General features: G+C 46.3%; 1 protein-coding gene across 5 annotated transcripts; it reads left to right on the top strand.

Annotated features, from left to right (window-relative positions):
* Positions 1–777: 777 nt before the first annotated feature.
* Positions 778–20,118, top strand: PPCDC (phosphopantothenoylcysteine decarboxylase). 5 transcript variants are annotated; one of them, XM_019619351.3, is made up of 8 exons: positions 789–1,059; positions 1,387–1,519; positions 4,138–4,286; positions 10,460–10,555; positions 12,837–12,965; positions 14,953–15,121; positions 18,820–18,919; positions 19,526–20,118. In XM_019619351.3, the coding sequence occupies exons 3-8, from the start codon at positions 4,152–4,154 to the stop codon at positions 19,581–19,583; spliced, it is 687 nt and encodes a 228-aa protein (XP_019474896.1). In that variant the 5' UTR covers positions 789–1,059; positions 1,387–1,519; positions 4,138–4,151; the 3' UTR covers positions 19,584–20,118. The 5 variants fall into 5 exon arrangements, with proteins under 5 accessions (XP_019474897.1, XP_019474896.1, XP_019474895.1 ...); XM_019619350.3 differs by having other exon boundaries at positions 1,387–1,524; XM_019619352.3 differs by lacking the exon at positions 10,460–10,555 and having other exon boundaries at positions 778–1,059; positions 1,387–1,524.
* Positions 20,119–22,303: the final 2,185 nt, after the last annotated feature.

Raw genomic sequence — 22,303 nt, 5'->3', positions numbered from 1 at the left:
AGGACAAGGGGAAATGGTTTGAAGTTGAGGGAGGGAAGATTTAGGTTGGATGTCAGGGGGAAGTTGTTTACTGTGAGAGTGGTGAGGTGCTGGAACAGCTGCCCAGAGAGGCTGTGGATGCCCCGCCCATCCCTGGAGGTGTTCAAGGCCAGGTTGGATGGGGCCCTGGGCACCCTGGTCTGGTATTAAATGTGGAGGTTGGTGGCCCTGCATATGACAGGGAAGTTGGAGCTTCATGATCCTCGAGCTCCATTCCGACCCGGGCCATTCTGTGATTCTGTGTGATTCTGAGCCCCTCGCAGAATCCATCCATTCCCATCCATCAGAAGTTGCCCCTTATAAGCCATACATGAGAAATGTGGGGGGCTGCATCTGCCGGCCACGCAGTGCCCAGCTCTGCCCTTAGGCTCCAAGGAGCACCAGCTGTGCTCCCCGCTCGCTCCTCTGCTTCGTTTCCACCCCGTGTGTGTTTTTAAGGCCATTTCCTCTCAGAAAAGCTTCACGCAGGACCCCCGAGCCGGGATCCCTGCGGGCACTGAGGGGATGACGTGTGACCTCCTTGCTCCGTGGGGTGGGAGAACAGGGCCGCGTGTGGCGCACATCACACCACCAACTGCGCTTTGTGCGTGGGGGGGTGCTTGAGGTGAGCCACTGAGCCGTCAGGTTTTATTGGCGTAAATCCCACTTCCGGGCAGGCCCACAAGGCCAGGCTGGGCCTCAGCGCCACCCTCCCGCCGTCAGCAGCGCGCATGCACAGCCAACCCGCGTCGCTATGGAGGACTCTATTTCCCAGGGTGCTTTTCGCCGCCCGTCCCCGTTGCTAGGCGACGCCGGCCGTGTGGGGGCCGGGTTCTCGCTAGGCCGCAGCTAGGCCGCGGGGCAGACCCCGCCTATCCCGCACTGCTGTAACCCTTTCTCCTTTGCCTGGTGGACTCCTCCGTCCCGTTCTCTGCCTCAGAGACGTTTCTCAGAGTTGTGGAGCTGATTAAATAGTCAAGGAGGCCTGCGAGCTGCTTGCCTTTGAGGTGTTCTCGGTTCGTTCCCCAGAACTGTGGTTCGGTAAGAGGAAGGGTTGACCCTTCTGTTGCTCACAGTCCTTTCTGCAGCATGCCTGTTACGTCTTATTTCCCAGAATTCATGGGGGAGATGCTCTGGTTAATTAATTGTTTGGTAATTGTAGAGGAAGCGTAGTGGAAGTGCTCATCTCTGAGCAGCGTGACAGCTTTCACTTTGATTAGGTGCAGGCAAACATGTATGGCTATAGCACTGAAACACCATGCCTAGCATTATGTGGGCTGTGTTCCCCTTATTAATGGCTCCTGGTAAGCAGTGCTGGAAGCTGAAGCTGAAGTCATGCTCCTGACCTTCCTGCTTTTCTTTTTACAGCCACGAAGAACTGAGCACAATGTGTTAATTCTCAGCAGAGTGTGGAGGAAGGATACATGGCCCCTGCTGTGCTGCAGCTAATAGGTGGATGCAGTCAGCAAGGATCTTTGTGCTGGCGAATCTCAGCTGCTCGGTGAGGTCAGGCTCTGTGTAACTCCTGCAGTTGCTCTGTGAAGGATCTGATATTAAACTCAGTTCTGGATGACTTCAGGGAATGGCCAAAGGGTTGATTCTCTAGATGGAATCTGGATGCCGAGCTGGTACCTAAAATAAAGGCAGTGTAAATGTCACTTCCTTCCTCCATTCTTCCCAAAATACTTCCAAGTAACTTCCAGTGAATAACAAGGAAGTTAACTTCACTGAATCTCAGTGTAATGCTGTCACTAAAGTACAGTTTTCAGGTATTTTCAATAAATGAATTTATTTGCTAGTTATGAGATCAAACAAAGATGTTTGCATCAGGTTCATAGAATGGCTTGGTTGGAATGGGCCTCAAAGATCATCCAGTTCTGACGCTGCTGCTGTGGGCAGAGGCTGCCAGCCACTAAATCAGGCACTGGGTCATGTCACCTAGGGCTCTGTCCAGCCTGGTCTTGAATACCTCCATGAATGGAGCATCCACAACTTCTCTGGGCAGGGTGCTTTTCTTTGCCAGAATAATGCTGAGTGATTTGTCACTGGCAATTTGTCAGCATGGTGGTGGCTCAGGAGTGACCAAAGAACATCGTGAATCATCCCTACTCACCATGCACCTTCAAAAGCAGCCACCTCTGCCTGTCGGTACCTTTGTCTGGCACTGCTGTGTGAGCAGTTCTGACCTTCACGTTCCTTAGGAGGTGTTTTCACTTGGTGGCTGTTTTGTGGCAAGGGAGAAAATGCACACTGAATCAGTGAAACACTTATCATTATATACTTTTTCTCCTATTGCAGGTAATTACTCTCCTGTTCTGCTATTGGCGAGGTACTCCAGGCTCAGAATCTACACAATGCATTTGCTAACCCATTTTTCTATATAATGTCTATGACCAACCTGGTTTTTTTTTAAGATTGTTTTGTACTTTTCTATGGGTACAGGAGGGCAATATTTCTTGAAGCTGTCATACCTGTTTTATCTTATGCCAGGCCTTCCTTACCCTCCTCTGTATTTTTGCGTTATCTCTCACTGCTTACAAAAGCTACGTTTAAGAAAGAAGAAACCCATATCAGGGAACATCTAAAGGTTACTAAGCCCCAATACTTGATTTATGATACCTATTATGCTGTGCTAACAAGCATAAATTTAATTACATTTCTTTAGCAGCCTTTCCCTTTTCAACGAACTTGCGTATTCTTTCGCAGAAGTTCATATTGTTCATATTTAATCACTGTGGGCATTGCTCAAACCCTTTGGATTATTTCTTACCCTGGTCAGGATGTCCTAGCCTCTGTTCTATCCTGCTGCTCAACATCCTTCTTGTGAAAAGCAACCTGTGCTGCCATTTTAACCTACGCAGCTGTTTCGTAAGAAAGTTATAAGTTCAGTAAAGGCCTGTGCCTTGGAAGTTTCTACTGCAAAAACACAATCTAACTCTCACAGTGTAAAGGTCTCTTCCTTTCTCCATTCTTCCCAAAATATTTCCAGGTAACTTCCTGTGAATAATGAGGAAGTTAACTTCACTGAATCCCTGTGAATGGCATTGTTAAAGTACAGTTCTCAGGTATTTTCAAGAAATGAATTTATTTGTGAGTTCCGAGACTTCTTAAACAGAGATATTTGCATTGATGATACAGAGAGCTTATAGGTTCATAGAATGGATTGGATGGAATGGGCCTCAAAGATCATCCAGTTCTGACGCTGCTGCTGTGGGCAGAGGCTGCCAGCCACTAAATCAGGCACTGGGTCATGTCACCTAGGGCTCTGTCCAGCCTGGTCTTGAATACCTCCATGAATGGAGCATCCACAACTTCTCTGGGCAGGGTGCTTTTCTTTGCCAGAATAACGCTGAGTGTTTTGTCACTGGCAATTTGTCAGCATGGTGGTGGCTCAGGAGTGACCAAAGAACATCGTGAATCATCCCTACTCACCATGCACCCTCAAAAGCAGCCACCTCTGCCTGTCGGTACCTCTGTCTGGCACTGCTGGGTGAGCAGTTCTGACCTTCACGTTCCTTAGGAGGTGTTTTCACTTGGTGGCTGTTTTGTTCTATGTTTTATTCACTGTTTTGATCTTTTTTTCTTGCTTCTGAAAGAGTAATACTTAGTGCTGCTATAAACACACAGTGATATAGTGGATTATATCCAATGATACTTGCCTGAGAAGCCCCAAATTTTTACTTACTGAAATGTTTCTCTGCATTTATTACTTACCAGAGTGTGGAGAGAGCACTGCTCTAATGCATATCTTGCCTTTACTTGGTGTGAAAGGTACAATTATTGTTAATTCCACCCCATGGCCAACATGTGAGAGTGTCTCTGTTTCTTTATCAAGCTAACAGCTCCCAAAACTGAGCCTTTGTAGTTTGTAGCATTCTGTTTACCAGCATCCTAGAGGAAATTGTGCTTGAAGGAAATGTGAGGAATTGGCTACTCCTGTCCTTCAAGGTGTGCTGATGCTTAAAAGCTTTGTAAGTCAGGATCTGAATGTTCAGCATCAGACTGAGTCGCTTTAGATTCTATACAGTCCAGGCTTAGTCCTGTGCCTTTGGCTGTGTGTTGTTGGAACTCTGCTGTGCTTCTCATTACTGAAATTTCTTTATTTCTTTATGCTTGTAGAGGTTGGCCGGATCATGGAGCCCTTCTCACTTGCAGAAACGAGTTCATCTGTGCCACAGGAAAAATTCCGTGTCCTGGTGGGTGTGACTGGGAGTGTGGCTGCTCTGAAACTGCCTCTCCTCATCTCTGGATTGCTGGAAATCCCTGGGGTGAGTAGGTCCATCAGTAAAGTTGGCGTTACCCTATTTCTCATTTCTAGCAGAGTCTAGCTGCCTTCTGCTGAAATGAGGAATTTCCTCTGCCATTGAGCCTTTTAGTTTGAAAATTGGGATGGGTTCCTCCAGCTTTTAAAAATCAATATTTTTTCCTATTGTTTCTTACTTCTCTATACTTAAGATTTAGCTTGAAATCAAGTTGAAAGGGCAGTAACTTTCTGGGTGCCTTCCCAGGCAGACGTTTAGATTGTGCATTATGAAAGTAGTTCAGCTCAGCTTATTTAATTTTATGAAAAATTAAATTAAATTAAATTAATTAAATTAAAATTCTTGTTTGTTTGTTTTACTGTGGAGTATATCCATCCTTGCCAGATCTGGCTACAGACACATAAGTGAATGCTTTCTGGAGCTTGAAATTTCTAATTAGAACCTTCCAAGTTTCAGCAAGTGGGGCCTTGTCTTTACAAAGATGGACACTTGTCTGACCATCAAAAAGCAACCAAGCCTTGTAAAAAAACAACCAATGGAAGATAAACAATGCAGACACATACATCAATTTATTTTTTTAAACTCAAGTTTATTGTTTGAAGTAACAGAGATGTCCAGCAGAGGCCACTAGTGACTAAAATCAGGGAGGGAAGTGTGGTAACTTTTGCTGTAGAATAAAGTTGCAAAAAAAATAAGGAGACCTTTATCTTTTAAGAGACGAAGCGTCTGATTTGGAGCACTGGAATGAAAGAGCAGCAGGAATGAGAGTGTGCACTTAAATATGCCAATATATTGGCAGGCATATTGAAGGAAGAGCTTTTGGATGGTCTGGGAGGCGTTACCTCAGAGCTGTGAGAACATGGTGAATAGAATCAGAAGAGATACAGTCCCTGAGACCTTGGTGCTCTTGGTGCTCAGGACAGCCTTCATTCCAAGTGATGGGAAAAGTGGAAATGATCCAATATGATGCATCAAGTGCATTTCTTCTCTTTTATCTTGATGCATAATTTAAAACTGCTGATGGCCAGACCTAAATTCCGCATTCTGTGATGTGTGGTGCAGGCCTTATGGCCACTGGTTTTAGGCTTTTGTTGCACTAAAAAGTGCAAGTTTGGCATCCAAACTGTTCAGGAGATTCTGGTACTGAATTTGTTAATTAAATTCATTTGTTTATTCGCTTCTGATGTGATTTTTCTACCTGAGAGCATAACTTCTCCATTGAGTTTAACCTGCATGGGCCTGTTACGTCAACTGAAGGAACAGAACGTAGAGCTGTTGTGGGAGCATGACAGAAGCAGAGGGGCACTCATAGCAGAGGAGATGTCGTCAGAGGTTTGAGAGTGGAGCACATAGTGTAAAATTGATGTTTCTGCTTAAATGGTCCTCAGTGAACAACTCGGTGGTGTGATTTTTGCACTCGTTAAACTTTAACATGTCCTTGAGGGTGATAACTGCCATGACTTCATCTTACTGCCTTTTGTTTAAGCTCTCTGAAGATCTGGGAATTCAATACAACATCAGTTTATGCTTTTCAGGTTATTTTTCTTGCACGTGTTGTTGTGGGAAGACGGCATGTAGTGTCTTGTCAGGGCACCTGGGTAACTCCTGTAGTTATGCTAGACACACGTCGCCTCAGTTGGAGTCCTGCTACTTTTGAATGGCCTGGCAGGAAAACTGGCAAAAAAAAATCACATTGCCAGAATGTCAGTTAGTCATAAAGAAAGGAAATGGCAAACTTTTCTCTGGGTAAGACCTATTGTTCATGAAACTTCCGGATGTTATCTGGCCTTGTCAGTTTGAGTCATGTCATAAGATTTCACTGCACTCCTGCCAGGTAGCCTCTATGTCAGCTTTGTAGATGCCATTCAGCAGTAGGGGATGCTCATTCTCTTCTGCAGCAGTTGCTAGCAAAGACTCTAGCTAGTCTAAACTGTCTCCAGTAAAGGAATTTGTCTGTGTGGCTAGAGAGATTTTACTGTTTAAGCAGAGAGATATCTGCAGTCAAACAGAGGGTGTGCCAAGTAAATAGAAGGAAAAACTATGTAGGCTAAAGTGATCTTGAGAGCACTGATCTGTTTCCAGCATAGCTGGAGAGACTTGAAACACTCACTGAGAACAAGGGATCCAGGAGCCCACCCCAGCAGAAAACCTTAACCAAAGAGAATAATGAAACTGCTAGAGCAGCTTTTTTGGATGAGTGGTGGAGTCATCACTGCTCAGTCCTTGAACATCTCTCTGATACCATCTTGGTTATGGTAGGTTGGATGCAGTACTCAATAGCCAGCTATTTCCTGGACTTTAAAGAATGTTGGTTTTTTTCCTTCAGACCAGAGATGTTTATGAAACTATCTTAAAAATAATAATAATAATAAAGTTTGGCTTTTGGTTATGTCCCCCTTAGCCTCTTCACCAGCTATTTCTGGTCTAGGTTAGAAATGTTGGAGTACTGCCGCGATTGAAGCAGCAAGACACAAAATCCAGCATAATACAGATGCAGTGTGATTCCTTATATAGGACCTTATATAGGTCCTTATATTTTTATGGCTAACTGTGAAATAAGAATCCCACTAACAAATATTACTGGTGAGAGGTTTTAGTGCAGATCTGGCCTACTGGTACCATTTCAGAGAGTAGACAAGCCCCTTTAAGCTGCACATTGCTCAACAAATAAATAGTATCTTACAGACTGCAAAGTTAACATCTCATTGAAGCTCAAAGGATAGCAGAGAGCAGTGTTAACACCTTTGTGGGTGTCGGTGCTTGGCTCCAGACAGCTTACTTCAAGGTGAGATTAATACAGAAACAACATGGTTGCTTGCTATATGATCTTCAGACTCGCAAGCTCTAGAAATAGAGCTGTGATTCCAGACTAGGGCCACTTGAAAAAAGAACAGACATCTAAAAGCATCAAAAAGCCAAAAAAATAGTACTAAATACTGATATTATGCGCAGCTATTTTTCTTCAGGAAATGGGAAAAATTGCCAAAACCAATGGTATGCTGTGCCTGGTTTTTTTCCATTGCTCCAAACTGCTATTCTAGTCATGTAGGGTGCAGATAATCAACACTGCTCTGTTCTTAGGAGTATCCTGATGGTAGAATAGATGGTGCTGGAGAGATAGGTTAACACATTTTGTCACTTCAACCGCTGCTGTTGAAGATAGCTGCTTGGAGGTTGGAGGTTTTCAGCTGTTTGTTCAAGCAAGGACACACATGCTGAGGGCTCTGTACTGTTGCAACTCTGGCCGCAGTGGGAGGAAGGTGTTGCTGAGGCTGGTTTTTCCCTATCTCTCTGTTGGGCTAACAGAACCGCATCGTGGGTTGCTCGGAGAGCTATCTGGGAGTAGACAGTGAGCAAAAGTGGATGAAAATAAGGAAATGCTTTATTTATGGCGATCTGATGTGCATCTACGTGTGATTAGCTCATGCAGAACAAGTCTGATTCTGGCTCTGCTTCGTGGCTGGTCCTGCTGCACGTGATACCACTGAGGATAAGGAAAAGGCTGAGGTTCTCAGTGCCTTCTTTACATCTGTCGGACCAGTTATCCTCAAGATACTCTACCCCCTGATCTGGAAATCTGGGATGGGGAGCAGAATAAACCTCCCACAGTTCAGGTGGAGGCAATAAGAGACCTTCTGCTCCACCTGTCACAAGTCCATGGAGCCATATGGGATGCACCCAAGGGTGCTGAGGGAGCTGGCAGAGGTGATTACTGAGCCACTTTCTGCAGCATCTGCTGCATGGCCTCAGATGTGAACGATCCAAATTATTACAGGTTCTCACATCACTTACATACATTCACAAATTTCCTTTTTAAGCTTTCCTATCCGCCCTTACAACTTTCCCATCCACCTTTGCAGGTCAACGGAGCATTGTACAAACACTCCATAACCGTGCATGTGGGTGCTTATCCAGTCAGAGCCATGAGCTGTTCCTTTTGCTTTTTCTCTTCTAGAGGTGTCCTTGGTTCTCATGCTGTTTATCCTGCTCCACAGCTGCTGCTCTGAATCGTTTTTCTTGTATTCCCACAACTTTCCACCATCTATCGGTGCACTTAGTCAACTGGAGAGGTCCCAGAGGATTGGAGGCTTCCTGCGTGACTCACATTTGCAAGAAGGGTTGTAAGGAGGACCCGGGGAATGACAGGCCTGTCAGCCTGACCTCAGTGCCAAGGAAGATTATGGAACAGATCATCTTAAGTGGGATCACACGGCGTGTGCAGGACAATCAGAGGATCAGGGCTAGCCAGCATGGGTTCATGAAAGGCAGGTCCTGCTTGACCAACCTCATCTCCTGTAACTGGGTGACCTGCCTGATGGATAAGAGAAAGGCTGTTGGCATAGTCTGCCTTGTCTTTAGCAAAGCCCACAGTGTTCTGGAGAAGCTGGCAGCCTGTGCTGGACAGGTGCACTCTTTGCTGGGTAAGGAACTGGCTGTAGAATACATTTGTCAGAGGTACAGCTTTGAGCAGATCATGAGACATGTGGAAACTAGGGCAAATTCCATGTTTCCCAGCAGCTAAGGTTACTAAAGAAGAACTAAAGGAACTCCTGTCACAGGGCACCTTAGCACCTCATCACTGTTCATGCCAAATGTCCATGGGATGTGATAGGATTTCCTTACTTTATAGATACTTCACAGATGAAGCTTCAGATGGTTTTCAGTAAGACAGCAAGTTCACCTAAGATTTCAGAGATTTCTCTAAGAGAATCCTTATGTACATTTTACCTGATCTCCTTTTCCTTTGTGCAAGCCACTGGTTTACTATTCTGGCTGTATAGAAACCAACTTTTGTCATCAGGAGGTACTCGTGACATCTAGAGAGAAGGGCGGAGGGAAGAATTGAAGGGCAAAGAAGTGGAGATCAAAAAATCATTCTACCAAAGCAAGTGCTTTGGTGTACTGGTATACAGGGATGTATATCTTTCATTACAGGTATGGGTAGGCAGAGTTAAACTAAAATCCTGCCGTTCCAAAAATGCCCAATGCAATGAGAGGAGCTTGGAGCCTCTGCTTCTTCTGGAGCCTTGTTCTGCAGGGATGGGCTTGCTTTGAGCTGGTGGTGCTGAGCCCCAGCTCCCAGCTTCTCCCTTGGCAGGACTTGTGACTGAGCACTGCACTTCCTCTTGGCTCTGAGTGTGGGAAGAGCGATCCTGGCATGCCACCCCTCGGCAGCCCTTTGTGCTGTGGCTAAGGGAATCCTCTAAGGTGAGATGCTCTGCTACTCCCTTTTGTGATTAAAGGACATCTCTCCCAGAGCTTTGGTTTGCTGCTTCTTGCTGTCTCTTTGAAGTTCTGCACAGAGCTGCATCTCCCTTCTGACCTTCTCTGTCCCTTTTGCTGGCCCTGCTGTGAACTGACCATCTGAACGAGTTTGGCAGACAGTGACTAATCACCTGCCTGTGTTAAGGTGGCAATGAAAAGAGTCCTCAGCTCCTGTGAGCACTTGCAGTGGCCTGACCTTTCAGCTCTGAATAGGTGTGGTTATGCACATGCACACAGGAGGGGAATGTCTGCATCTCTTTCAAAGTCTTCACTGCTCAAGCCCTCCTCATCTACCCAGCTTTGCAGGATTTCTTCAAGCCAACAGTTAGTTGGTCTTTCTCTGATGTGGTTTAACCTGCCATGTAGCTCAGCACCACAGTCATTTGCTTGCTCTCCTCCCAGTGGGATGGGGGAAAGAATCGGGGAAAAACAAACAAAACAAAAAAAAAAAAACAAAATAGAACTTGTGGTTTGAGATAAAGACTGTTTACTAAGACATAAAAAGAAAGATACAAAACAAGTGATGCACAAGGAATTACTCACCAGCTGCCAACTGATGCCCAGGTTGTTTTTTTTGGTTTTTTGTTGTTGTTGTTGTTGTTTTTTGCATGATGTCATATGATACGGAATATCCCTTGGGCCATTTTAGATCAGCTGTCCTAATTCTGTCTACTCCCAGATCCTTGTGCCCTCTCAGGCCCCCATCACTGGCAGAGCAGTATGAGAAGCTGAGAAATTGAAAGATCCTTGGCTCTGTGCAGCACTGCGCAGCAACAACTAAAACATTGATGTGTTATCAGCATTGGTTTTCTCCTAGAGCCAAAACATAGCATCATACCAGACACTATGAAGGGAAAAAACAAAGCTCTGCTGTCCCAACTGAAACCAGAACATTCTCTCTGCTTTCTGATTAGCTTGAAGTGAAGGTGGTGACTACTGAGAGAGCAAAGCATTTCTACAACCCCCAGGAAATTCCCGTCACCCTCTACAGCGATGAAGATGAGTGGCAGGTGAGTTGTTCTTCCTCAGGAGTCTGCAAGGGCTTCTTCCTAGTCCTGCTAGTAGTTCCATCACGTGCTCATGCATCCATACATTCGCTGCTTCACATGCGCTTCCATGTCAGATGCCATTTTGTCAGAGTGCCCCTTCGCTGCCATCTGTCACATGGCAACAAAATGTAATGGAATATTGGTGGGAAAGCTCAACCTCAACTGCTAGACCACTCACATCCACTTCTGATGGCAACATAATAAAATAGGAGGCATTACTTTTGCAGCAGCCCCCCTAGAAGCATTCTTCCAAGTTTCTTTGCAATAAACTGTAGATTCTTGGCTAGGGTTCCTTTCTTTGTTGTACTACTGTGTGCTTTGAAGCATGGCTGTCAGAGAGCACTGGCCTGCCCATGCTAAATGGAGCAGTCGTGACTGTAGCAGGGGGGTTTTCTACCACCTAGCAGGCTTTGCAGTAGGCAGTGTGGCTACAGGTGGTCCCTCACCGCCCTGGGCTTAGCAGCCACCTTCAGCTCTGAGAGGAGTATCAGGAAATGTCAAAGAAAGCCACTGTGAAGTTGTGGTGAAGGTGTTAGGTGGTTGCCATGACTCATACTTGTCAGGAAGGCAACAACTTAATTCTCCTTATTGCTACCTATTCTCAATCTGTAGGCACCACCAGCAATCACAAAACTACCCACGCTGCTTGTGTTTTGCAGCTTCTTGCTCTGTATTTTCAAAATCTGCCTGCACCCTGGGTGGAAAACAAAGCTGTTCTGTAATACATCTGGGTCTGTTTGGAGAGCTTTGTGCTGGCAGGGCCACCCCAGTGTGGGGGGGAGCAGGCAAATACCAGCACTTGGAGCTGCCTTGCACGAGAGTGATAGATGGGTGGTGTACAAGATGTTTTCCTGATGGAAGCAGAGTGTTTAGCTCAAGAGGCATGGTGCACGTACACAGAAGAGTCCATCTGTCTTCCCTTGAGTTTACCAAGCAATTTGCAATCAGCTTGACCTTTTTCATCAGTTTTCCCCTCAGATGAGTTACAGATGAACACGCTCTGCAGGATTCAGCAGTGGCCTGTGGCATCTTTCCAGCTCTTCTCTATAGAATCATCAGCATGAACTGAAGCTTTCAATGCGCATTTCCCTTCCAGTGAGGGATTGCTTAGGTGCCAGGACTCTAAATATCTCTAGATTCTGTAAAATGTCTTCTTGACCAGAAAGCTTCTGCTGGTCTTAGAAGACTGATGAAGATTTCTCGGGTCCCATGGTGCTACAGCTTCAGGCAAAGCTATTTATGGGGAACCCAGTGGGGTGATACAAGAGGTGCAGTCAGCCTTTGCGGTCTGTCGGCACACTGGAAAGAAGACACGTAGCCTTTATAGTGTGCCATTCTGACAGAAGGGCAGCAAATAAGCGTGACCAGCATGTTTGTGAGATATTTTATTCTGAAAGAAAATTTTCTAGAAAGACTTGTCGAAAAGAAAATAGAAGTGAGTGGAGGAGCTGGGAAAGGCATTGGGGAGCACCAGATTTCCGGATGCTGCGTTTTTGTTGTGGTTTCCCATGAGTCAGAGAAGGAATAGTTTGTGGCCCTGATGCACATCTTGCTGGCCTGTGGTTGTGTGTCATCTGGGGCCTAAAGTGCCTGGTACTGTTTGCTGCTTTCCTTGATGTTATCCCAGTTAACTGTGCTCTTAAGAAGAGCCCAGGACCCCATTGAGCAACTCTGAGCTTTATTGAAAAGTAGAAATTTTTGCCTAGAGCTAGGAGGGGAAGGAAGTGCCCAGTCCCTCCCAAAAAGAACCAAACATTGTATTCCTGTGGCTGCTGTAGGCATGCTCAGGAAATGCTTCCACTGGTGTGGTCCTGTCTGGTTTTGGTTGACTGATCCAATGTTGCGGATTTCCCTACTCAGATGTGCCATATATTGATGGAGCTTTAATGGATGGATGTTTGGGAAGCTGAGGGATGATGTGGATGGAGAAAGCTCTTTCCTGCAGGTTGACGTTGGACGTGTGAATTGTCTTTGTGGGAAAGGATACTTGCTTGTAGAGCACTGAGCACATAAGCACCGTTCTAAGTGCTCCTTCCACGTGGCCTTCACTGGAGGAGGCTGGAAGTCAGAAAAGTGAGCGCTGTGACTGCAGTCTCTAATTTCATCACGCCGTCAGATCTCGTCTGGTGTGAAAATAATGAGGTTTACGTTGTAGTTCAACAACAGTGAGGTTGTCGAAGTGCCTGTTGTTCACAGTGCTGGTTGTGAGGGTTTGGTAATCTGCATCCTTTCTCACCTACAGCTGTGGAAGGGCCGTTCTGACCCAGTCCTGCACATCGAGCTCCGGAGGTGGGCTGACCTCATGCTGGTGGCCCCTCTCGATGCAAACACACTGGCAAAACTGGCAAACGGTATCTGTGACAACCTGCTGGTGAGTAACTGCAGCTCTGCCTTAGGGCAGTCCCTGCCTTCTCTCCCCTCCCAGCGCTAGTCTGACCTTTCTGTCAAGGAAACTTTTGTGTTTCAGCAGCATCAAGATTTGCATGTTTTGCTGCCAACTCAGCTGCTTGTCTCTCCTCTGCCAATATGGCTCCCCTGCTCCTTTTCAAACTTTCCTTCCCTTACCTTTTCCATTCCTGGGCTCTCTCTGTCTCTTCCATTATCTCCCAGTTCCTATTTCGTGCCTTTTTTCTGCTTTTTTCTATTGGTAATATTTCTCTCTTTCTACTTCCATCCTCTCTCTATCATGCATATACACACACATGCACACACACTCACTTTTGAGTTCCTCTCTGCGTTTTTTAGATGCAATCTGGAAAGACACCTGTGAGATCAGATAAAACTGTTTACTTCCTGCTACCTCAACTCCTCCCTCACCTAACTGCATAGCACAAATTCAAACATGTGCACACTTACTTACCTTACACTTTCAACTACAGGGTTTTTTGCTTGTTCAGGCATGGTTTGGTTTTTTTTTGTGGGTTTTTTTTTTTTTCCTGATATTAGAAATGCTCTGTATCAAAGACTGAACAGAGAGTGTTTTAAAAGAGAGCATGTGTCTCAGTTCAGTGATGGGGAACTTCAGTGGAACTTCAGTCCTTTGCATCCATCCATTGAGCCTTCACCATCATGAGATCAACTGCTCAAAAGGTCTGCCAGAAAGCTGCAAAAATGCAAATGCTGCATTACCCTTCAGTAATGCAAGGACACTAAAATTAGGAATGGAAGACACCGGGCCTGCTTGGGGAGCTCTGCTTGGTCAGCTTAGCTGTCCAAGTAAGAAAAGAATGCCTACAGATGAGCAAAGTGCACCCAGAGCTACAGCCCTGAATTGTATGAGCAGTCCTCTGGAGATGTAGAAACGTCAGTAAGTGCTGTGAGAGGGACAAGCAGTGTCTTGTCCTTCTGAACCCCCTCTGTACTGCAGCCAACAGAGGAAGAGTTCAGGAAGAGTGTTAGGGACACGTGGCTTCACAAACTCCTGCCAGTCATCTCGGATAGCTTTGTGAAGGAAAGTGGTAGCTCCAGTAAAGAATAGCAAGTGCTGGAGGTGCTTGTCAGCAAGTTGGAACAGATTCCTCTGTGCTGGGAAGGGTTCAAATCATGGGGCATAAAAGAGGATGGGCAGAATTCTCTGAAGTATTCTGAAATGAGCACAGCTCCAGCACCAGGAACCGGTGCAAGCTACCTCGAAGACTCCCTTTGCATGGCTTAGATGCTGTCAGGTCTAGGTGATGGGCGCTGCACTGTTAACAGCAATCACCATTGTTCTTTTTAAGAAGATGAGGTGATACTAGCTTATCTGTGTTATTGAGGTATCAGATATGATCTTGTGTAGCGTGCAGGAGCTCCTAGGTGGTTTGTAATCTACCAGCATCTTCTGCAGCAGCCCAGCTGTGTTCCTGTTATCTTCTGTATGCTGGAAGTAGGAGTGCTTCCCTTGTGGATCCAGTTGGTGCGTTGTTTAAGAAGATTCACTTGCCAGCTTTTTGTGTTTAGCTCTACAGCTGGCTTATCTAAAGTGCTGCCTGGGGATTTCTCTTTAGCTGATACGATCTGTGGTCACCCCTCAGCTACTCTTGGTCTCCCACATGGGCTGTCTGCACACACTGTGTTCCAGCTTGATTTCATCCAGCCATTGGGCTGTTTGCTTGGCCCTGATTCGGAGTAGGATGGAATCTATTCTTTTTGTAGCCTCCCTCATCCTTCTTGCCTGTCAGAGAGGAGCTCTGCTGGAACGCAGCATGCATTAGTAGCAGCCCTGTGGACTTGCTTACAGGCTCGTCCAGCTGCACTGATGGATGTTTTGGCTGTCTCATGATACCTGGAGTGGGAAAGTGCTTCTGTGCAGCAAAGTGAGCAAAGGGATGATGAAAAAGAACACTCCTCAGAGCTGAATCTCTTGGCTTCTTTTGCAGACTTGTGTCATCCGTGCTTGGGACCTGCACAAACCCCTGCTGTTCTGCCCGGCTATGAACACGGCCATGTGGGAGCATCCCATCACAGCTCAGCAGGTGGAGCAGCTGAAGGGCTTTGGCTACATAGAGATCCCATGTGTGGTGAAGAAACTAGTGTGTGGAGATGAAGGTCAGTCCTCTTGCATGTCTTCTGACTGTTTTCCTGCCCCAGTGCTCCTCTTACACTGAAGGGAGGTGCCTTGCTCTTCTGCTCTGTGACCTTCCAGATGTTAGACTGCAGTGAGCAGGTGCTCATGGCCAAGGTTTGTACAAACAACATGAAGCTTTGCCCTGTGCTGGCTGACACCTCTTACTCTAGTTCGAAGCAAGCTGGTAGATAGACGTGATACTTAAAAGAAATACCCATCCTCTAAGAGATCAGATCAAAGAGAAGCAAGGCTCTGTGGTGACCATTATCAGCCTGGGATTCGAGTGTCCCAGCCATGCCCTCTGCTGAGACTGTGGGCTGTTTCCATCATGCCTCAGTTCCTCATCTCTGACGTGGGGATAATATCTTATCCCTCAGAGCAGACACAGAGGATTAGCACTTTGCAGATGTGGCTGAGGGTGTAACGACATACATTTACCATTTGTTGTTGTTTGTTGCCTGGGTTACTTTTCAGTTAGATCAGCTTCACAGTCTCATTTTGATTTGGAGTTCTGACATCAGCCTTGTCTGTGAAGTGAGAGAAGGGGGTAGGAAAACTTGTCATGCCCAACTTTCAGACTTACAGTGCCAAGTGAAATGGTCTCGTTTGTATTCTAGCAATTGGAATTATTACAATTTAAATGAACACGTTTTGATTTTTGGGAGGTTTTGAGAAGTTTTTTTATACCAGCACTTTGGATGAATGGATTCGCTTCTTTAATTTAGTCTTTTGTGGATGGTTTGTCTGTAAAACGTCGCCCAATTCTAGCCGTAATAGCAAGTGTATTATTACCTGCACAGTAATGCACTCATTCTTTCATCCAATAACCCAACAACAGCAGGATCTTAACCATCCTGTTGGATACCTCGATGAATGTCTGTCATGGAGACAGGATGCTAACATGTTCTTTATGGTTAAATTCCGGGGCTGGCTTTCTTAGTGTCTGAATTCTTGGGTAGATGCAGTGCTTTTAGAGAATCTTTTCTGGAGCTGACAACTTAGAAATATTTACAGTTAGGTAAGTGTAGTCAAGTAATTCAGGCATCAGCTGTAACTGTACTGGACAATTATGTTTCCTCTGGGGTTTTAGACCTGATTACATCAAATTTCCTGCGTGCTTGTAATAATGTTAAAGGAAAACGCCCAAAAGAGGTCATTCTGTGCAGACATTTTGGCAGAAGTGGGAAGGCCATCTGGCATAGCTTCTTTGTCCCTTGGAGCTTTTCCTTTATCTTTTTTAGTACTCGTATAGGACCTCTATTTCTGTAGCAAACTTAAGAGCACCTCTGAGTGAGGCGCTTGTTTGCACGGGTCCACGCACCTGAAGCAGAGCTGCTGTGTCAGCCCTCTTTGGCAGATGGGGACCTGAGATGCAGAAGGGCTATGTGTGTGGACACAGTGGAGCAGATGGCTTTGAGCTGGATGCTGAACATGATTTCTGTGTTCTGCTGCTCTGCCCTGCTGTTCCTTGGAGTTGCTGCCCTTGCATCAGCGGTGCATGGCCACGTGAGAAGCAGCATGTCCACTGCTGTGGTTTGTAGCTCAGAATGGCAAAGCCAAAACCAGTACTGATCAGGAGTTACCTCATTACACCAACAGTCATTTAGGAGCTGCTTTGTGTGTAGTTCAGATCTTCCCACTGTGAGAATGAACTCCCAAAGGAGCCTGTAGAAGAAGGATGGTACGGGCAGCTGAGGCAGGACTAGCCACATCTGACTCGGCTTTGCTTGTGCTTGTGAGTCAATTTGCAGCAAGACTTTCTTGCTGGCACATGCCAGGGTTTTCCTGGCAGCAGGTAGGAGCAATAATGCACTCCAGGTCTCTGAAAACACAAGATTCTCTTCCCCGGTGATTTTTTTTCTGTCTTCCTCTTGTTCTGTTTTGTTTTGTTTTGTTTTGCTTTGTTTTGTTTTGTTTTCAGGCGTTTTCCCCAAAAGCCTCTTTTTCCACACTAATTTCTGGTTTGTGAGCTTTATCCACAAAAAGGTTTGCTTGGCTTCCACTGGCCAGATAGCAGAGCGCACATCTGGTGCCAAAGAAAAGAGATTCAGTTTGCACCAGTTTTGTTTGTTGACATTGTGGTTTAACTTGCTATTGAATGAGGCTCATCTTCTACCACTCGTGTAACTGATCTCACCTGAAGTGACTGCCATCATGTTTCTATATTACAACCGTGTTTCTTCCATAGTAAGTGGGTGTTTGTTGGGAATACAAGAAAAAAGATTCAGAGCAGCAGCTGTGGAGCAGGATAAACAGCATGAGAACCAAGGACACCTCTAGAAGAGAAAAAGCAAAAGGAACAGCTCATGGCTCTGACTGGATAAGCACCCACATGCACGGTTATGGAGTGTTTGTACAATGCTCCGTTGACCTGCAAAGGTGGATGGGAAAGTTGTAAGGGTGGATAGGAAAGCTTAAAAAGGAAATTTGTGAATGTATATAAGTGATGGGAGAACCTGTAATAAGTTGGATCGTTCACATCTGCGTCCGTGGATCAGACACTGCAGGTGTTTTTAGATGTAGAGTCCAGCTAAAAAAGAGTTAAAACAAAAAATTCAATCTAGTTGCCAACTAAAATGTTTCCTGGATGGGATAGTTAAATGTAACCTAAGGGCTGCTGGCTTTGGTGGTATCCATGTGCCACCATATAAGGAGAGCTCTGAGAGGTGCCATAACCACATGCAGGCCTGCAGCAATTTATTGTTGCAAAACACTTCCAAACTGCTGGTATCTTCTTCATCCTTGGCTGAATTTCTAGAGCCTGGCACAGTGGAGGAATTTTTACCCAAAGGCAAGATGTGTGCTGTGAATTGCCAAAGATGTTGAGAAGATGAGTTGTGTAGGATGAAGGCAGACCTTGGAAGTGCTCTTTAAGGGTGTCGTTGTGCCAAGCATGAGGGTGCATTCGGGGAATTTGTTTAGCAGGATGCATCAAATGCAGCTCCTCTCAGAACAGGAGGCAAGAGCCACCCACATCTGCCTGCATCAGAGGTGCTTCAAGCTTGTTAGGGTTTGTAGGCCTGAAAATGATGGAAATTCTCACTAGGTAGGGAAGCTCAATTTTCTTGTCTTTCCAAAAGCATTGCACTTCATCCCAACTTCTCACCGTTGCATCCAGTTATGCCTTCTGTCTGAGGCGACGCTCAGCTGGCTCATCTGTACGGGGGAGCTGAAGGTCCTGTCAGATTCACTGCAGTGATCTGCCCACAGAGCACACCTCTCTGCTGTACAATATGGCCTTTCCTCTTCCATCTCTTTCCTCAAGTTGTAACTGTCCTTTGGAGCCTGCTGGTTTCACTGTTTGTCTGTGCACTCACTAACTCACCTGTGTAAGTGAATTGGAGAAAAATGAAGAAAACAAAACCTCCCAAAACTAATTTCTAACAAGTAGGGCTCATGTTTTAAATAATTCAGCAATTAGCCAGCAAAACAAAAAACCAGTAGAGACTCTTGTCTTTTGAATCTTCTAACGGAGACAGATGCTGGTGGGGAGGTATCAGGAGTGAGTGGACTGATTTCTGTGTGTGCATGAGCTTGGACAAGATGATTTAGTGGTCTCTGACCTTGAAGTTTTCGTTCTAGGTTTAAAAAAAGTGTTTCGGAGCAAAGAGTAGATTAGACATTCATCTGGCAACTAACCAGTGCAAAAGGAAAAGCTTTTACATTTTGTTCTGCTTAGCACACAGTCTTCTCCAAGAATTACTCCCAAGAATCAAGCTGGTGCAAATCCAGAGCAGCTTTCTCTCTAATGTGGGCCTAACTGTGGAGTCACTGGAATGGTATGAAGTCAAGTTTAGTTTTGTTTTGTTATTTTTAATAGGCAAGGCTTATTTCAAAATAATACCTAACATGCTGTTTGCACTGGTGGAGGAAGGAGGTGCAGTAGGATATTTTGTTACCCACGCACTTTGTTTTGGTCACTTGTGCACACTTACCCCCAGGGTAGTGCGAGCTAAGATACCAGCTCCCTGTGCAAGGGTTAGACACAGACATCCTTGGAGATGATTCAGAACATGAGGTACTTATTAAGGTCATATGAGTTGCCTTTTGAGGTTTCCTGCCTTTCTCCATTGACTGTCTGAGGAGCTTGTGCTCCTGCTTAGACTTGTGAGTTGTGAGCCAAGCTAAGTTAGCATGAACACTCCTCCCTTGATGGCATCCAACCATGCCACAAAATCCCTGCCCAACCAGCTAGACCAAGCAGATCCTCTTGCCCTCACAGCTGAATCATGAGGAAACATGGGGATATTTTGCAAGCTTTTGCCCTGCAAAAGCTTTTTTTACTGCAACATGGCTGAATGTGCAGGAGAGAAGGGGTGGGGCGGGGGAACCACGTGCCGTGTGCTCTATGGCTTTCACCGTGAGCCTTTGGTCTTGCCCTGCAGGTCGTGGAGCCATGGCAGAAGTGTGGACCATAGTGGAGAGCGTGAGAAGGATCCTTGAAGAACGGGGCTTGCCAACCCAAAGCTGATTGCTTGCCATGAGAATTGCCTTCCTGGCAATTCAGAGATAAAACCGACAGGAAACCGAATCGAGATGGCATGTGTCCCTGCAGCTCAACTGAAGGAGTGAGACGGTTGTGTTCCAGCTGGTACCAAACTGAAATGTGGTACAGCACTGCAGACTTTTAGAAACCTAAGCCAAGACCACGTTTCTTTATTGTGGGAAAACTGTGGTATCTCGCAGAGAGGGAGTAACGTTCCTCCAGGCCAAGCAGCCCCGTTTGTTTCACGTGTGATCCTTTCTGAGAAGGCTGCAGAAGGAATTGCCCTTGTGTCTCCAGCCCAGCATTGCCCCAAGGGCAGCTGGGGTGGTGTGCTTGCTGTCCTGGCAATCGGAACGTGGGTGTGAGGACATCCTTGCTCTCCAGCGTGGTTCTTGGCTGTGCTGCCTTCTCTTTTCCAGCAGGAGTCACTGTCCAAAAAGCGTTCTCCCCCTGAGAGCTTAATAAAAAGAGAGCTTTTAATTCTGCCCCTGAGGAATTGCTTCTTGAGGGTGTTTGTGCCTAACATCATTGCTAAATCTTTGTGCTTGTGGGCTGTTTTTTATCAGAGATGGAAAAAACTGACTGAGAGAAGCTATCTAATCCTCAAATTAGCCTTTGTCCTTTGTGTCTGTTGACTGGATCTGTAAGCAGATATCAGCTGTGAAGCAAAATGTCACCTGCCCATCTGGGTGCTCTAATCAGGAAGCAGACAGACTGGCCCTGGTTCAAAGCCTGGTGAGTGTTTTCCAAGGGAGTAGAGTCAAACTTTGCTTACAACGGTGCTTTCCAGCTTGAAAATTAACCATCTGGCCTGAAGAAATTGGGAAATCTGTGTGAACCCATGGACCAGGGTAGCCAGGGCTCCCCAGGCCCAGCTTTCCCTTGGAAATGTGAGCCTGTCCCTGGGGAAAATGGGACCAAGCTGGGACTGCTGAACAGGTCGCTGCAGCAGAGCACTGCTGACCCAGTATTTACTTTTAACTAAATCCAGCCAAATTTAAGGCCTGTGGTACAGAACGTACGTCTTGCCCAGGAGGACAACCTTCAAGCTACTACACGCAAGGAAAGAGGTTATCAGGGTATGTTTGCTTTCCTTATCTATTCCACACAAATAAAAACCTCTGAAACTTTCCCATTTTGGCTCTTCCACTGATGGAGAGCCGGGGGTTCTGAGCTTCTAGGAATACAGGCAGAAGGAGCCTCGTGTGAGCAGAGCTGCTGGCTGACAGGAGCTGTGGTGGTACCATAGTCATTAGCTTTGTGTTTAAACCTCCCCATGGCTGTGCCAGTTTGCACCATTCGTGGCCCTGTGGCAGTTTGCTCATATTGGGATGGCGAAAGCTCTCCACCCTGGGCAGGATTTTGCTTTAAGCTTCTTGAAGGCGGTGCGCGAGATGCCTCTTGTATTTGGTTGAGTTTTGTAACAAATGTTTCTCCTCATTACAAAGAAGCACATGTTGTAGTTGCAACTGGACCTGGTAGGCTCTGCCATGCTATCTCCTGCATTCGGATTGTTTATCCTCTCTCCTTGCCTGTGGTTTGGCAATGCAACAAACCCTGCAGTGTTCCTCATACCGAGTCAAAACACCACGTCCTTGGTGGGAGCACTGAGCTGTTTGGGATCTGTCTTGCTGTTCTGAGCTGCTCCAGGCACACTGGCAGGTATCACCCACTTCTCCCAGTGCTGGTGGATGTGTAAAGCATATGCTGCAGAGCATGAGCTCTGATAATTAATCAGAAATGGGACAACGTGCCCTTTTCAGATGTGGAGTTCCATGTTGGGCAGCCCTGTAGTGCAGATAAGAGGTCACCACTGGGGCTAGTTGGGTGGCATGTAAGGCTTGGAAAGAATTTGGAGATCCTTGAATACAGAGGGTTGGTCCTTTGTCCTGCAAATGTATGGAGCCTCAATGACAAGATCAGAGCCTGGGGGGATGACAGGAAGGCTTCAAACCTGCCTGACATGTACAACACAAACTCACCTGGAGGGACACCGTGCCCAGGTCTGCCTGCTCTGGGCTGAGTGTGTCACTGAAAGATCCTGCTGTGATTTTGGGTTGGAGGCAGGTCCTGATAGAATTACAAGGTGGGATAAGGGCTGCCAAAACCGCCTTCCCTTCAGGGCAGACATGAGAAACAGTTAAGTTCTTCTTTGGAGGCAGAGGACTGAAGCAATCTCTTATCCACCAATAGCACAGCCACCCATCCCCACCCATGGCAAGGTATGTGCCAGCAGCCCCAGGGCAGAAAACGTTGGATGATGTTTTTTGGGTTTCTTTTTTTCTGTGCTAAAACAGCAAAAAAGCAAGCAATTTCATTCATGCTGCAGTTTTATTCATCGTTGTCCCTCACCCCAAGCTCAGTCTGACTGCTGGGCTTGGTGGGGCCTGGAGGAGGACAGAGATGCCATGGTGCTTTGTGTCAGGATAACCCAGCTTCAGACAAGAGTGTTTTGGGCATTGGCCAACTTGTTGGCAGCACCCTGGTCCTACAAGTCTTTCCCATCACTTGGGCTTGGATGTGCACCCCAAAGGGCCAGAGGAGTGCCATGGTGCTGGTACTGCTTGGTACGGGGTTCATTAAGGGATGGATCTCTTTCCCAAGGGACTGACAGCTGAATCCACACCATACATCACTTGCATTCCTCCCTCTCAACATCTCCTTAGGTCCAGTCACC

This window comes from Meleagris gallopavo, chromosome 12 (assembly GCF_905368555.1).
Source record: "Meleagris gallopavo chromosome 12, MGAL_WU_HG_1.1, whole genome shotgun sequence".
NCBI lineage: Eukaryota > Metazoa > Chordata > Aves > Galliformes > Phasianidae > Meleagris > Meleagris gallopavo.
This window is presented reverse-complemented; position numbering and strand designations above follow the sequence as displayed.

Bases quoted from the DNA above. Each gene is read 5' to 3' on its own strand.
- PPCDC (XM_019619351.3), top strand. From the start codon at position 4,152: ATGGAGCCCTTCTCACTTGCAGAAACGAGTTCATCTGTGCCACAGGAA. The intron at 12,966-14,952 runs GTGAGTAACTGC...CTTCTTTTGCAG, and splicing joins GTATCTGTGACAACCTGCTG to ACTTGTGTCATCCGTGCTTG. The intron at 15,122-18,819 runs GTCAGTCCTCTT...TGTTCTGCTTAG, and splicing joins ACTAGTGTGTGGAGATGAAG to CACACAGTCTTCTCCAAGAA.